At 36.2% G+C, this 15,832-nt stretch overlaps 1 protein-coding gene across 1 annotated transcript in view; it reads left to right on the top strand.

The window, feature by feature from the left end:
* Nucleotides 1-7,361: 7,361 nt before the first annotated feature.
* The window catches only part of Atac1 (Ada2a-containing complex component 1), a 91,974-nt gene continuing 83,503 nt past the window's right edge, over nucleotides 7,362-15,832 (top strand). Inside the window, exons 1-2 of the mRNA XM_090371139.1 lie at nucleotides 7,362-7,471; nucleotides 12,661-12,967. Of these exons, the coding sequence (XP_090227265.1) occupies nucleotides 12,668-12,967 (300 nt within the window). The 5' untranslated portion in view covers nucleotides 7,362-7,471; nucleotides 12,661-12,667. The remainder of the gene's footprint in view (nucleotides 7,472-12,660; nucleotides 12,968-15,832) is intronic.

Genomic DNA, 15,832 nt, shown 5'->3' with positions numbered 1-15,832 from the left:
AGAGGCATGTGATGCAAGAAAACCTGGAAGACAACAACTGAAATGGACAGATGAAATTCATGAGTTTTTGGGTAGTAAATGGATGGCCATTGCACAAAAGAGAAGGAACTGAAAGTTGCTGGAGAGGCCTTCATCCTGCATTGGATTGAAAATGGCTGATGATGATGTGATGCAAGAAAGCAAGTGTATGAATTTATGTTATCAGCCAAAAAAAAAAAAAAAAAAAAGAAAACCAATTTCACACAAACACTCTCTCTAAAAGTTTGTCCAGTTCTTCCTTGAATTTATTTAAGCTACCAATTTCCACAACAGTTGGAAGTTTGTTCCAGCAATTAACTACCTGCTGGCTAAAGTTAAATTTCTGCAGATCTATTCTACAACTGTCTTTCTTCAATTTGAATGTATGCCTCCTCAGGTTTGTAATCTGAGCAACCAGAAGAATCCCATCAGAATTCAGTGTGCTCAACCATTCAAGGCTTTATACACCTCAATCAGATCACCTCGCAGTTGCCTAGTCTCCAGCCACTGCAATTTGCAGACTTAAGCCTCTCTTGGTAAGAGGATCCCTTCATTCCCCTCACCAATCTTGTTGCCCTTCTCTGTACACGCTCAAGCAAATCTACATCCTTCCTAAAATGAGGCCTCCAGACCTGTACGCAGTACTGAAGGCATGCCCTGACCATTGCCTTATACAAAGGGATAATCATCTCCTTATCCCTGCTAGCAAAATTCCTGCGTATCATTGACGAGACCCCATGATCTGCTCTGGCAACCTGTCTGCATTGCTCAGAAAACTTTATATCTGACTGCACAATCTTTTCCAGGGCTTTTTGATTTTTTACCAACCAAAGTATAGTTTCAAACAGTTGGTACGCTCCACTGGGGTTACTTCTACCCATATGCAGTACTTTGCAATTGTGAATGTTAAACTTCAGTTGCCACATCTCAGCCCATCTGCCCAAATTTTCTAGATCCTGTTGCAGAAGCACACTGCCATTAACAGCACTGCTAATCTTTGTATCATCTGCAAACTTCGACACTGAGCCTGATATGCCTTCATAAATATCACTTATAAAATATACAAAACAGTGGGCCCAACACCGAACCCTGTGGGACTCCACTAATAACATTAGATCATGAAGAGGAACATCCATTGATTACCACTCTCTGTCTTCACCCACTCAACCACCTTTTTATCCATTGCAGCAACTTACCCTTAATACCATACAGTTCAAATTTGTACAGTAATCTTCCATGCCCAACAGTGTCAAAAGCTTTCCAGAAATCCAAGTACAGTATATGATAACAAAATTATTTTTTTCATCTAGTTCCTTTGTAACCTCATCATAGTGTTCAATCAAATTTGTCAGACAAGACTTTTCCTTAACAACCCCATACTGTGTCTGAATTATTGCTGCAATCTTGTCTAGATGATCGTGAAATGCATCATTAACCAGTGACTCAGTTATTTTACCTGGAACAGAAAAACTAACTGGTCTGTAATTAGTCGTGTCACCGTTAGATCCCTCTCCTTTGTGAATTGGGGATACTTTTGCACATCTCCAGTCCGTTAGGACTTCCCCTGAATCCAAGGATGCTCTCATAATTATGACTAAGGTTTTGCTTAGTTTCTTTGCTGCCTCCTTTAATGTAACTGGATAGATCCCAGATGCCCTTCTTATGTTTAATTTCAACAAGTTCTCCTCTACTTTACCAGTTATTATAAAATCATTAAGCACCCTGTAATTCTTGCACTCCTTCTATTAGAATGAGCAACAGCCTGGAAAGCAAGGCGATGGAATTTCCAGGACTGTTGGGAGTCATAGTGGAACAAGTAAATACATGGGCTGTGTTAGGGTAAGTAAGAATAGAAACAGGTGCATGTATACTTGAATGTACACCAATGCTGGGAGTATAGTTAATAAATTTTATGAGCTTAAAGTGCTAGTCAAGACATCAAAGGCAGATATTATTGGGATATCAGATATGTGTTGTCACACAGACATAAGCAGTGGAGAATTCGAATTTGGGGAATACAATGTGTATAGAAAGGAAAGACAGGACAGGAAGGAAGGAGGGGTTATGCTGTTAGTTAAGAAACATAAAATCTAAGGAAGTGCTTCCAATTGATGTTGGTGTACAATGTAGTGTTGAGTCTGTTTGGTCTGACATAAGCACTGGGAAAGGAAAAATGAGAGTAGGTGTGTGTGTTATAGGCCTAATGAATCTGATAAGTTTAATGAGTAATTGTTCAGAGAAATAGATTGGGCCAGTAAATCAGAATGTCTTATAATGGGGGATTTTAACTTCCTAGATATTGACTCACTCACACACAAGCAAGACTTTTGTGAATTTATTGCATGACTGTTTTCTACAGCAGCATGTTAGAGAAGCAACAAGAGGGAGTACCACTCTTGATCTGATTATCAGCAATGATTATTCATGAATTAAGAATTTGCAGATAAAGGAACCATTGGGTGACAGTGATCACAATGTACTGATGTGGGAATTACTTCTTAAGGATGTACCGTATTTCCCCATGTATAAGATGCACCTTAATTTTGGGGCCCAAAATTTGAAAAATAATGTATTACATAAAGTTATTGAACTCAAGTTTTATTCATCATAAAATTCATACAATTCATACTGTCAAAACTCCCATCCATTAGCTTGCCCTCATCTGTGTCTGATAACGAATCACTGTCTTCGTATATTGCCTCGTCTTCAGTTCCATCTATGGCATTTTAAATGCCACACTTCGTAAATGACGACAACGATCTCAATCTTGATATTATCCCAGGATCTTTTCACCCAGGTACAAACTTCTCCTATAGTTGGTTTCTTCACTCTTCCTGTTGGTGTCAAATTGTCCCCAGAAGACTTGATCCATTGGTTCCATTTGTCTCTCATGTCAGCTTTGAAGGGTTTGTTAATGCTGACATCAAGTGGTTGGAGCTGGGATGTCAAGCCTCCAGGTATGACGGCAAGTTTTGTTTTTTGCTCTGCAGCAATCTTCTTTGTATTTTTTTTTATGTGTGCCCTGAACTGATCAAGCACTAATAGGGCAGGTTTGCATAAGAGCACACCTGGTCTCCTGCTCCAAACTTGCTCAAACCAGATCTTCATCCCATCCTGATCCATTCAACCCTTATCATGAACATGGACAATCACTCCTCGAGGAATGTCTTCTTTTGGCATTGTTTTGCGTTTGACAATCAGCATAGGAGGCAGCTTGGTTCCGTCGGCACAACAAGCTAGAACAACTGTATAATGGCTCTTTTCATGTCCACTTGTCTTCACAGTTACAGTTTTCACCCCTTTCTTATCAACAGTTCTGTTACTTGGGGCATCAAATTGAAGGGGGATTTTGTCCATATTTGCAATCTGTCCCAAATCAAACTGATGTGTCTTCCAACATTGAATGACAAAACAATGAAATTCAAGGATCTTCTGCTCATAGCTTTCAGGCATCTTTTGGGCAAGTCTGGTGCATGTACACATGCTTAGTCCATTCCGTTTCATGAACCTGAAGCACCAATTGTGTCCTCCTTTGAAATCAGTAACTTCTTTTTCATCAGCAATTCTTGCCTCATGCTGAATCATCTTTGTGGACACAGGAATTCCAATTGCCCTTTGCTCCTCCATCCATATCTTCAATTCCCTCTCTAAATCAGGCCATTTTGCTGACTTGCCTCTAATGGCCTTCTTCTGCCGTGGCATTTTCAGTATTGTTTCTTCTTCTCGTAGCGTCTCGGATTGTTTTCTTAGTTGGATGAGGATCAAACTTACGTTCAGCAGCACGATTTCCATTCACTTATCAAAACTGGATCCTTTTAACTTGAATTCAGCACAGCACGAAAATCTTTTCTGAGCCATTTCTGGGCAGAACGTGGCAAAACGTAACCTAATATACCGGTAACAAGTGCGAAACAATGAGCGCAAAGAAAACAAGCGCGAAAAAGCAGGAAATGCAAGTAAAAAAATGTACAACCACTGTATAAGACGCACCCAGTTTTTAGACCCCAAATTTTTCGAAAAAAGGTGCATCTTATACATGGGGAAATACGGTAACTACCATCAAGGCTAAAGGGAAGGGCTTTTGCTTTCGTAAATGTAACTACAGGGGTCTCAGACAGTTTTTAAATTCTGTACAGTGGGATCAACTGATGATGTTTCCAATGTTGAATTCTGAGTGGGAAGCCTTCAGGGACTTAATTTTGGAGGCTACTAGGCTTTTCATTCCAACTAAGAAATACTGTTCAAAGTTTAGGCCTGAATGTATGACAGATAAATTAATGAGGCTCGTGGCAGAGAAGAAAAATGTATGGAATGCATATAAAGTATCAGGTGACACAGAAGCCTATGGCAGATATAAGCTAGTCTGTAATCAAGTCACAAAGGAGGTTAGGCAGATTATGAGAAATCTTTGGCAAAGGATGCAAAGAAAAACAGCAAAGAGTTTTTTACTTATGTAAACTCTAGAAGGAAAGAGATGAATCAGATTGGACTACTTAACATTGATGGGCTGACTATTGATGATCATGTTCAGGTAGCTGATAAACTGAATGAGTATTTTGCATCTACATTCACCCATGGGGAGTTATTCAATGAGGGGAGTGCCAGAGGTTTATCAAATTCTAACAGGGAACTAAGTGATTTTGTAATAACTGAGAGCAAAGTGGAGAAGAATTTGTTGAAGTTAAACATAAAAAAGGCACCTGGGGTGGGCAGGATCTATCCAGTTATATTAAGGGAGGCAACAAAGGAAGTAAGCAAACCCTTAGCCATAATTATGAGAGCTTCCTTGGATTCAGGGGAAGTCCCCATGGACTGGAGGCGTGCAAATGTATCACCAATTCACAAAGGGGGTTCAAAAGGTGACACAGGTAACTATAGACCTGTTAGTTTAACTTGTGTTCCTGAAAAAATAATGGAATCACTGGTTAAAGAAGCATTGTAGGATCATCTAGACAAGACTGCAGTAATAGTTAAGCCACAGCATGGGTTTGTTAAAGGGAGGTCTTGTCTGACCAATTTGATTGGATACATGATGCTGTCACGAAGGAACTGAATGCCAAAAATAATTTTGATATCATATACTTGGATTTCAGGAAAGCTTTTGATACTGTTGCACAAGGAAGACTGTTGTACAAATTGGAGAGCTATGGCATTAAGGGTAAGTTGCTACAATGGATAAAGGAATGATTGATTGGGATACAACAGAGAGTGGTAATCAATGGACTGCTCTTTGTGATGAAATGTTATTAGTGGAGTTCCCCAGTGTTCAGTGTGCCCATTGTTATTTTACATATTTGTCAATGATACTGATGAATGTATATCAGGTTTAATGTGCAAGTTTGCAGATGATACAAAGGTTGGCATGGTTGTTAAAGACAGTAAGGACAGTATGCTACTCCAACTGGATCTAGATAAGTTGGGCAGATGGGCGGAGAAGTGGCAACTGAAATTTAACATTGTCAAATGCAAAGTACTGCATATGGGTAGCAATAACCCAAGAGAAACGTACAAACTGTTTGGTACTACACTTAGGGAAGTGGAAAGTGAAAAAGACCTGGGGGTAATTGTGCAGTGAAATATGAAGTTCGCTGAACAGTGCAGACGGACTGCCAGGGCAGGTCATGGAGTCTTGTCAATGATGTATAGGAATTTTGCTAGCAGGGACAGGGAGGTGATTATCCCGTTATATAAGTCATTGGTCAGGTCACACCTAGAGTACTGTGCACAGGTCTGGAGGCCTCATTTTAGGAAAGATGTAGAGTTGCTAGAACAAGTACAAAGAAGGGCAACAAGTTTGGTGAGGGGGAACAAAGGGGTGCTCTTACCAAGAAAGGCTTAAGTTCTGCAAACTGCAGCACATGGAGAGTAGGCGTCTGCAAGGTGATCTGATTGAGGTGTATAAGGCCTTAAATGAGATTATTATTATTATTAATGGCCATATGGTTCAAGGAAGCCTGAGGCTTATGCTGCACCAGCCAAAAAAAAAAAAAAAAAAAAAAAAAAATTCCCAAGTTACCCCCTGAGAGAGAGAGAGAGAGAGAGGAATCACCAAGAAAGAGAAGAATGATGATATCCAGCTCAGGACCCTGGGTTTGCCAAGCCCATACTCACTAGATGTGAGCCCCCGGGGTTTATGAGCAAGCTGAATGCTGATGGGGTTCTTCCTCTTGCTCAGATTAAGAACTCGAGGGGGCATAGATTCAAATTGAGGAAAGACAGTTGTAGAATAGATGTGCGGAAATTTGCCTTTAGCCAGCGGGTAGTTGATTGGTAAAACAGTTCCACCTTTGTTGGGGAAGTTGATAGCCTATATAAATTTATGGCTGAGCTTTACAGTCATTTGGAATGAATGGGAGGGTTTTTTTTTTCTCTTGGCTGATGCTGCACAAGCTTGCTTTCTTGCATCGTATGCCTCTACTAATGCACTTTGATAAACTTTTGGTATTTTCCTCACTTAATAACTCCTCATGTGTGAATGTAGATGCAAAATACTACATTAAAATAAAATGTAGATGCGAGTTCTGTGGTCGATTTGCCTGTTTTGCTGGAAGAAAAATCCCAGTTTCTGTGTGGGGAAAACCTTGCTTTTTACGCGTGAGACCGAGTGATTCAGCCACGGAGTGAAAAAATTCCCATAAAAATTCTTCGCGCCACCGACGGGATTCACACCTGGATCTTTTCCACTCAAATGTGGGGAGGACGGTGGTGACGAGACCACTGTGTTACCAGAGCAAACTAAACTTGATATAATACAGAAAATAGAAAGGGCGTAAGTAGGAGTGTATTAATGGTAGAATTAGCTCGTCAACATGTTTATTCTATGCAGTTAATAAAATTGCATTCTTAATCTACTATTTCTTATTAGGCTCATTATTTCTTCATTAAATACATTAAAAATAAAACTTTCTGGATACCAGGAAAATCGAAATAAAGACACCTTACATACCGGAAGGTGCCGTTATTCTGAAAGTCTATTGGAAATGTATATTATACGTGGTGTCTTTTCCAACAGTGTCGTGATTTTCACAAGTGGTAGCCACACAACTTGTAAATTTTGATCGAAAAAATTATCAGGTATTTCGAATAATGTAAAATACAGACATTCAATACGGTAAAATAAAATTAAACGAAAATAAAAATCTCGCAATCGCCGCTGAGAGTCTACTTTAATCCCCTCCCCCAACGAACTTAGTACCGCCTTCAATTGTAAGTTCACCTCCACAACGGAACTTAATTGGTGATTTAATTCTTAGAGATTATTGTGCTGTTGTTCTCTACCACAGAGAAGTAAGATATGTTTTGTTACTACTCTGTTTTCTCTGCTATGCTTGTTTTACAAACTTGGGTGATACAGTATCTGTTTGTGTGTGAAGCGGAACTCTGAACTAAAACTGCAAGTTTTCACGGTTCTTATGCAAGGAATAAGTTATTTAGCGTTTTCAATATAACTCAGGTATGTATGAAAACAAAATTCTAAATACTATAACATAGTATGTTTTAACGAAATTAAAACCAAACTAATTCAGTTTGGCTTTACTACTTTATTGACAAGTTGCTGTTGAGCCTATAGAGTATAAAGCAAATGTAATGTCCGAACCAAAGGGAGGAAAAATTATAACTTTTAATACGCATAAAGAATGTGTAACAAAAATTTCTAGTTTCTAATAATTTAGAAGCTTCGGTTCGTCATTACTGTATGTGGCGTCATAGTGTATGTCTAGGCAGGCACGACGATATGGGAAGAGGAAAACATCGGCTTTTCCCTTATGGGGAAAGGGTGGACTGGACTGGACTGGTAGGGCCGTTGCTTATTTCCAGTACCCTGAGTACTATAACATAGTATGTTTTAACTAAATTAAAACCAAACTAATTCAGTTTGGCTTTACTACTTTATTGACAAGTTGCTAAAAAAAAAATCGCAAAAAAAAATTACAAGGTGTTTAAAAAAAGATGCCACCCACCATTACTACAGTGCTTCCCACTATTATAATGGCGCCTCCGTAGCCAGGTGGGAAGGAGCAGCAGTGCGTATCACACGCTTCTTGATTATACCGGGGTTCGAGCCCGTCACCACCAAATATGGAAAGGTCAGGGAATGACCACCGCATATTCCGGAGCAATATGGCCTTAGTTGCTAATGCTCCTAAAAACCAAACAACAACAACATCCCACTATTACTACAGTGATTGTGCCACTGAAAATAAAAAAAAAACATACGTACACACTAAAAATACAAATAAAAAAATTAAAACAATTTCCTCACTTTGCCTGAATAAGTTATGAAAGACAGCTTACCTGTAAATAAAGTACAAGATATTTTATTACAAAAATTACCCAAAAAATCACAAAATACATTTTAAAAATAACCAATTACAAGAATCTAAAACAATTCCATTGTAAAAATTATAATTTAAACCGAATTTCTACCTGTTTGTCTATGCCTTGCACCTTCATCTATTGTGGTTTGGGTCAAATGAACAATGCCTTTATAAGCTCGCCATTCATCAGATGCAATTTTTATAAAACCCTCTCTAAGATGTGCCGAGTGGGTAAAGTACCTGCCCGGCAACCCAAAGGTCGCGGGTTCGATTCCCACCTCGGGCTTGGATCAAAGTACTGCAAAAACCTTGGGAGGTGCAATATGGCCACAGAAGCCGATGCGCCAACAACTACCAAATCAAAAAAATCTCTAAGATGTTGGTGGAAAGCAAGGTCTCCCCTTTTTTCAATGAAGCAAGCATTGCCCATTTTTTATCTAATGTTGTTGGCCCCAAACAATCACTTCTTGGGATAACAATTGTCCTCAATTATATTTTCTCTTCATGAGTACTGTTTTTTTTTTTTGATTTCCACAGTGTGGATGTGCCCTACCAATACAATGTTTCCAAGAGAGCAAATGTGAAAAAATAGTCTGTGTGATGCTACATCTAAATATTTCTGTGTCATTGACAGTGGGATTTTGCCTGCCCACTAAGAACAAATAGTTTACCTTTGAACCAGTCTTACCAGTAGTAGATTTGAACATCTTCATTCTGAAGGTACTTCTGAATATGTGGATGCTCTCATTGTGATGACTAAAGTTTAACTACCTCTTCTGCAGCTTCTTTTAATATAATTGGATAGATTCCATCAGTTTCAGATAACTTTTATTCACTTTTAGCTGCAGCAATTTCTCTTCTGCCTTACTTTTTCCTATTATAAAATCTTTTAGCCACCAGTTAGTATTAGTTAGGCTTCTGCTAACCTCATCTCTAAAAACTTCATGTGTCAACAGATGTAAAATATGTAGCCCCAGGGGCTCACATCTGGTGAGTATGGGCATGGCACACCCAGGGTTCTGAGCTGGATATCATCATTCTTTTCTTGGTGATTACTTTCTACTTCTCTCTCTCTCTCAGAGTAACTTGGAAATTTTTTTTTCCTGGTGCAGCATAAGCCTTAGGCTTCCTTGCACCATATCGCTAATAATAATAATAATAATAATATCCTTGCTGCTTTCGTTTGTATTCTTAGTGAAAAATCTCAATCTGTTTGTGTGTAATCAAGTTACTCCTCCCAGAGTAACCTGATTACATACTACTTTATACTTATATGACTGTGTATTCCCTAACAATTTATAATCATCTAATGCATTTTTCTTCTCTGCCACTAAGCTCATCAGTTCATCTGGCATCCATTTTGGTCTAAATCTTGAACAATATCTCTTAGTTGATATAAAATGCTTAGTAGCCTTTACGATTACTTTTCTGAATTCTTTCCATTTGGCATTTACATTTTTTGAAATGTTGGTTTTATTAAAATAAGTTTAAAAACATTCGGGTTCATTATAATCATCTTTACAAAAACAAACACCTTTCCTTTTATCCTTAACAGTAGTTATTTCTTTAGTAAATCCCACATCGATAAGCTATGATTACTTCAACGTAAATGTTCTATTCCTTGAAGATTTTTAACATATGATGAATCTGATGATAACCAGGTCAAGAATATTGTTTTCTCTTGTTGCTGCTCTAAAATGTTGGTGTAGAAAGTAGTCATCCAACAAATCAAGAAATTAATCAGCAAATCATGTTTTGTTACTTGGTGAGCTGCCAAAATGTCACAAGTTGCAGTCAACATCTTGAAAGTTAAAATCCCCCATTATAAGACATTCTGATTTACCATCCCCTTCTGTTTGTCTATATATTTGTTTGTTATACTTATCAGTCATTAGGTTTATAACAAACTCTTCATTTTTGCTTTCCCAGTGCTTATGTCACACCAAACTGACTCAGCGTTGTACTGGCCACCTCTGTCAACTGGGTGCACTGCTTTAGATTTTGTTTCTTAAATAAGATCATAATTCCTACAAATTCTGCATCATTTAGTCTGAGTGACACCATATCTCTGATGGCCCTGCAATGCCCACATTTGATGACTTAACCAGTACTTCAAATTCATCAGATTTATTTACTATATGCTCCTAGCATTAGTATATATGTAATTATTATATATACATTACATCATAATAATTACATCAACAAATTGTGTTATTTGTATACAGTGCTTATTGTACACAATATCTATTGAAAATTAACCACTGCTGGGGTCCATGTCAGTTTGTTGCAAGACAATTCATTGTACCACAGTTCAGTGTGTGACAATTCCTTGCATGACAGTTCAGTATATGAGGTAATTTGGTGAATGACTTTTTGCTGTATGTGACATTTGGTGAAAGACAGTTGTTGACTGTGACAATTTGATGGACCACACAGAGATCATAAATTAACAAAATCAAAATAAAAGGTTTAAGAAAGAAGAACATAATATATTTTTTATCCATTTATTTTGTATAAAAGGATTCACACTGCTCCTTCTCATAGGCAGGTTGGAAAGTGAATGTGCCTATTTCAACATGTCTCCATCATATTGTGAAATCTTTAATGCTAACGTGTTTTGGCTTGCCATCTCTTAGTTAGGTGGGTCAAGAACAACCATGTACCCTGTTGAAAATACCTCACTGGGCCAGAGCACTTTTCCATGCAGGGACTCTGATTTTAATTCCAAACTCTACACAATCTCCAGGGAAGCTTATCTGCCTACTCTTAAACTTCTTTCAATAAAAACTATTGCAAAACAAACATCGGATGTGTGGCTGGTATTGATCTCTACTTTTGGTGGTCTGGGACAACTCCTCCCCCCATGTATATTTCCAAAAAAATACACACAAACAAGATTCTTTTGCATCTTAATATTTATCCTGTCCATGGCACTTTTTTTAATAGAATCTCCTAAAAAAAAGTAGAATGTGCATTAAAAAACAAAGGTGAATAATATACTCCATCAAAAATATAAAATATCAAGAATGGTATCCTCCCAAAGAATTCACTAAATTTCTTATACACGAATTGTCGCATACAGCAAATTGTCATGTTGCACTACACCAAAGAGCCGCCTCTGTAGCCAGGTGGGAAGGAGCAGCAGTGCGTAGCACACGCTTCTTGATTAGACCGGGGTTCGAGCCCGTCACCACCAAATACGAAGGATGCAGAAAGGTCACGAAATGACCACCGCATATCCCGGAGCAATATGGCCTTAGTTGCTAATGCTCCTAAAAATCAAATAACAAAACAAAACAAACTACACCAAACTGTAGTACAAAAAACTGACATGATCCCCCACTGCTGGCATGTTGGTTGGTTAAAGATCTTGACCATGCCAGATTTTGATTCTGTATGACAAACTGTAAAATAAAGTTAATGATAAAAAGCAATAATTGAATATAATGGTACAGTTTTTTTATATGCTTTGTATTTATCTGAAGTGGGGAAGATTATAAGTTTAGTGATCTTTTATTGTACAGTTTCTGTATAATGGAGCTGTTATTCCTGGACCTCCTGTAATATTAAATAATGCATAATGAACATATGCATAATTTAATATTACACCATAATTTAATATTTACAAGAGGTTTGCATATTGTTCACTTTTTTAACAATATTAGCAGGACCTTCCACTTATTTTTATTTATTATTATTATTTTTTTTGCATAACAAACAGTACAAAAGATATTTTCACAAGAGCAGTGATCTCTTATTTTGTGAGCCTGTTAAGCAAATTGTCTTGAATTACACGGCAAATAAATATTATTTCTTATAAAAAGAAGTATAATGCTACATAATTCATGGAATAATGCGTACACACACACACACACGTATATATACATATGTATGTACATGCAGGGTGTTAATTTTAAAAATAAACCACATTATTTGTATTAAGCACAATCATTGGTGTAATTGTGTTAAAGCAGAAACTTATGACAGCAATCTATGAAGCATTCAGCAACTCAAAATTGAAAATATAGTCAAGGGTATATCAACACAAACTCTGTTACATTGCTTGTCACATGATCAAGAGTGAAATTAAGTTTTGCAAATACTGTTTAATTATTTAATTACAATACTCTAGCAGTGTAATTAAATGATTAAATATTGTTTGTGTTTATAAACTATTATTTGTTAATTATTTTGATAATAAATTGTATTTGACTTTGATTGTTTGGGTTTACTTTTAAAATTAACACCCTGTGTATGTATATACATATCTAATAAATATCTCCATTAACTTCCATTTAATGATTTATGTGGTTTCTTTTTATAGTAAATTCATGGATATTGGATGTGAAATTGAATTGTATGCAACTGGTGAGGAGAAAGAACTGGGCCCAGAACCTGTATATGATTTGAAAGAATGTGTTGTTCTATCTGATCAAGATGAAACAGACTTTGTCCCTTGTGTTGAAGAAACATCTCAAGATAGCTCTTCAGACTTGCCCATTGCTATGACAGATTTAGATGAAGAAAATTCTGAATCAAGTAATACACTTATAAATATTGATGAAGAATTTTTCTTTGAATCTGATCATGTGGCTCTAAAAGGAAATAGAGATTATCATCTCTGTTTAAAAGTAAGCATCATGAAACATAGTTATTATGATAGTTTTTTTTATGCAGTATTTGCTGGAAATGATATAATTTTCGTTCTTTTCTAAAATTGTAATGTTAATTTCATTACAGTACTCTAGCAGCGTAATTAAGCAATGTTTAAATATTGTCTGTGTTTATAAACTATTATTTGTTAATTATTTTGAAAATAAATTGTATTTGCATTTGTGAACTACAGATAGTAGTAATTTTGAATGGTTAACGAAGGAGAAATAACAGTTATTTCTCCTTAAGGTTTAGAGACTAATAGAATGAAACCTATCATGTTGGCCACATGTGATTCCTTTCATATGTGGCTGACTCACAGAAACTAAATGTATTTCCTGTTTGTGTGTCTGTAGTAACTATATACTTAACTGTTGTATTGTGTTACTTTTTGTCATTATGTTAAGTTTATTGAAGCACTGTTTTGTTTTTGCTCCTGTGACTACTGGGTGAATTACATGTGTAACATCTTTGCTTCCACTTATATTTGAGAGAATGCATTCAATGTGCTGTAATTTTCAGAACATTGTTGTTTCACAGCATTCTGAAAATTCCTAAATAATAGTTGAAAAGTAAGTCTCTGAAATTTGTAGCTAAAAGCAAACACTTACTTTTGAGGCGAACTGTAAATCAGAACAATCTTCAAAAGTTTTCCCATAAACTAATCTCAAAACAAGCAAAAAACAAATAAAAATATGTACCAAGCATTGCTGCTAACAGTCCAGAGTTCAGTCAGTTGAACTCTGAGCAGTTCAACTGATTGAACTGCTCAGATTATATGGGAAAGGAGGGGATGGAACAGGTTCCAAAAAACTTAACAGAATGTACATTCAGTGTTTTATTTGTAGTTATATATTTATCATAAAATCAAACTGTCATTCATCTAATATAAATATTTTGTATGTTTATTTGCACTAATGCAGATCAATAATTCAGCTTTATTGAACTTAATTATATTGTAATAAGTAAAAAAATGAAGAAAAATAAATTTAAGTTTTACAAAAATAAATTTTGCAGTAAACTTATATAAAAAATGTGTTGGTTTTTGTCCATAAGCAGAACCTTCTTTGCTAGTTAATAAAGAATTCTCCTCCTCATTTTTCTTCTCTCATTAAGAATGGACTTGGTTTCACTAGTCAATGTATTCTGTGATGATAAGATAGTATAATTACTCAAAACATGCTTCAGGTGAGATAGCTTTCCAACAGGCATTTCAGGTTGCTTTTATTTCACAAACTACCAGTCTAGTTACTTAGTGTAAGATTGTGAAGAGCTGGCAGTTAAAAAAAAAAAAAAAAAAGTATTAAGATAAAAACATCTTTTTTTTTCTCTCTACCCACTGCAGAGGAAGCAATGTCTATGATATGCTTATGCAAAGTAAGGTTTATTAGTCAGGGTTATCACCTGTTAAAGATATGTGATATCTAGAAATTGAGCGTTGTTGGAGAAATGGCATCAAGATTTTTCCATATTCTTTTAACCCTGTATTGGTTGAAAATGCAGAATTCCTCTGTGCATGTGAAATTGGAAAAATCAGCAAAAAATAATTCAAAGTTGTTAATTTTTTGGATGCCACCTATAATTTCAAACTTTTTTCAATGCAGCTGTGAAAAATCCATGTTCTATTTTAAATTAATATTTCAAAATTGGAACTCACTTCAGACTTCGTTAGAGAGAGAGAGAGAGAGAGAGAGAGAGAGAGATTGCAAATTTGAAAACTGCACCCCTTCAACTTATGCTTTGGCTTGAGAAGTGCATGTCACTAACAGCAATGTTCGCTATATGAAATGCTAAATGTGAATTCGCTATATGAAATCAAACATAAACAGTTTGATTCCAGATAATGCATCAGTGCCACAAATCGAGGGAGCATTACTGATTAGAGCAAAGCACGGGATAGTAAAGTGCAATTACTATCAATATCTTTTTATGACATGTCACTCAAATTATGTATATAATTAGGTTTAATGTAATTGTGAATTTTTACTAACTGTTTGATAATTAACAGAATTTTCTGTGACCAATTCAAAGAAGTTATTTTCAACAACAGGTATTATAAGTTTCAGCTGTGTGGATGGAGTAGGCAAAGCACAAATCACTTAGTCGCATAGGGTCAGTTCAATCCTACATAACAAATACAGATTTAATATCTTTCTGTTAGAAGACCATTGGACTTGGCTCATCATGGCCTTAGTTGCTTTGCACCATAAAAACCAAAATCAAATGAAATTAGAAGACCACTGGAGCCGTTGAATGGATCAGGAGTTATGTGGACATAGTGACAGCATTCCTGTCAGCTTTTAATTTGGGGAATAGGGTTGGAGTGCTTTTAGCAGATATCTGACTGTAGCCAAAGCTGCATTCTGGCATTACTTGAATGGGGCTTCCAGACTTTTCTTAATTGTAACTAATTAATGCATGCCATATACTACAGTTATGTTGTGTGCATGATGCACAGGTGGGGAGATAAGAAATTTATGAAGTATTTTAAGGTGAGCATAAGAATAAGATATAAAAGTTTGGAAACTTCTGAACTATTTTAAAATCTTTGTGTTTATGATCTTGCTGAAGTTTACTATAGTGCACTGTGCCAACTTAAGAAGTTAATTGGCTACCACAGCATAACATCATTCAACAAATTCAAAGTAACCTAATCTGAATTACATATTTAAACTAACCTAATCTTCTTTTAACAACAAACAACTAAAATATTCAACACGCAGTGAACTGCACAATAACCAGTAACAATAGTAGTGTACTAAACTCGACCTGAATTGATGATGATATTTGCAAAAAAATCAAATTACTGAAATTACAGAATTTTTATTATAAATCTTAATTAT

The sequence above is a fragment of the Mastigoproctus giganteus genome, chromosome 4, assembly GCF_048544385.1.
Source record: "Mastigoproctus giganteus isolate SK-2022 chromosome 4, ASM4854438v1, whole genome shotgun sequence".
NCBI classification, from domain to species: Eukaryota; Metazoa; Arthropoda; class Arachnida; order Uropygi; family Thelyphonidae; genus Mastigoproctus; species Mastigoproctus giganteus.
The sequence above is the reverse complement of the archived record's forward strand: the minus strand, read 5'-3'. Positions and strand labels throughout refer to the sequence as shown.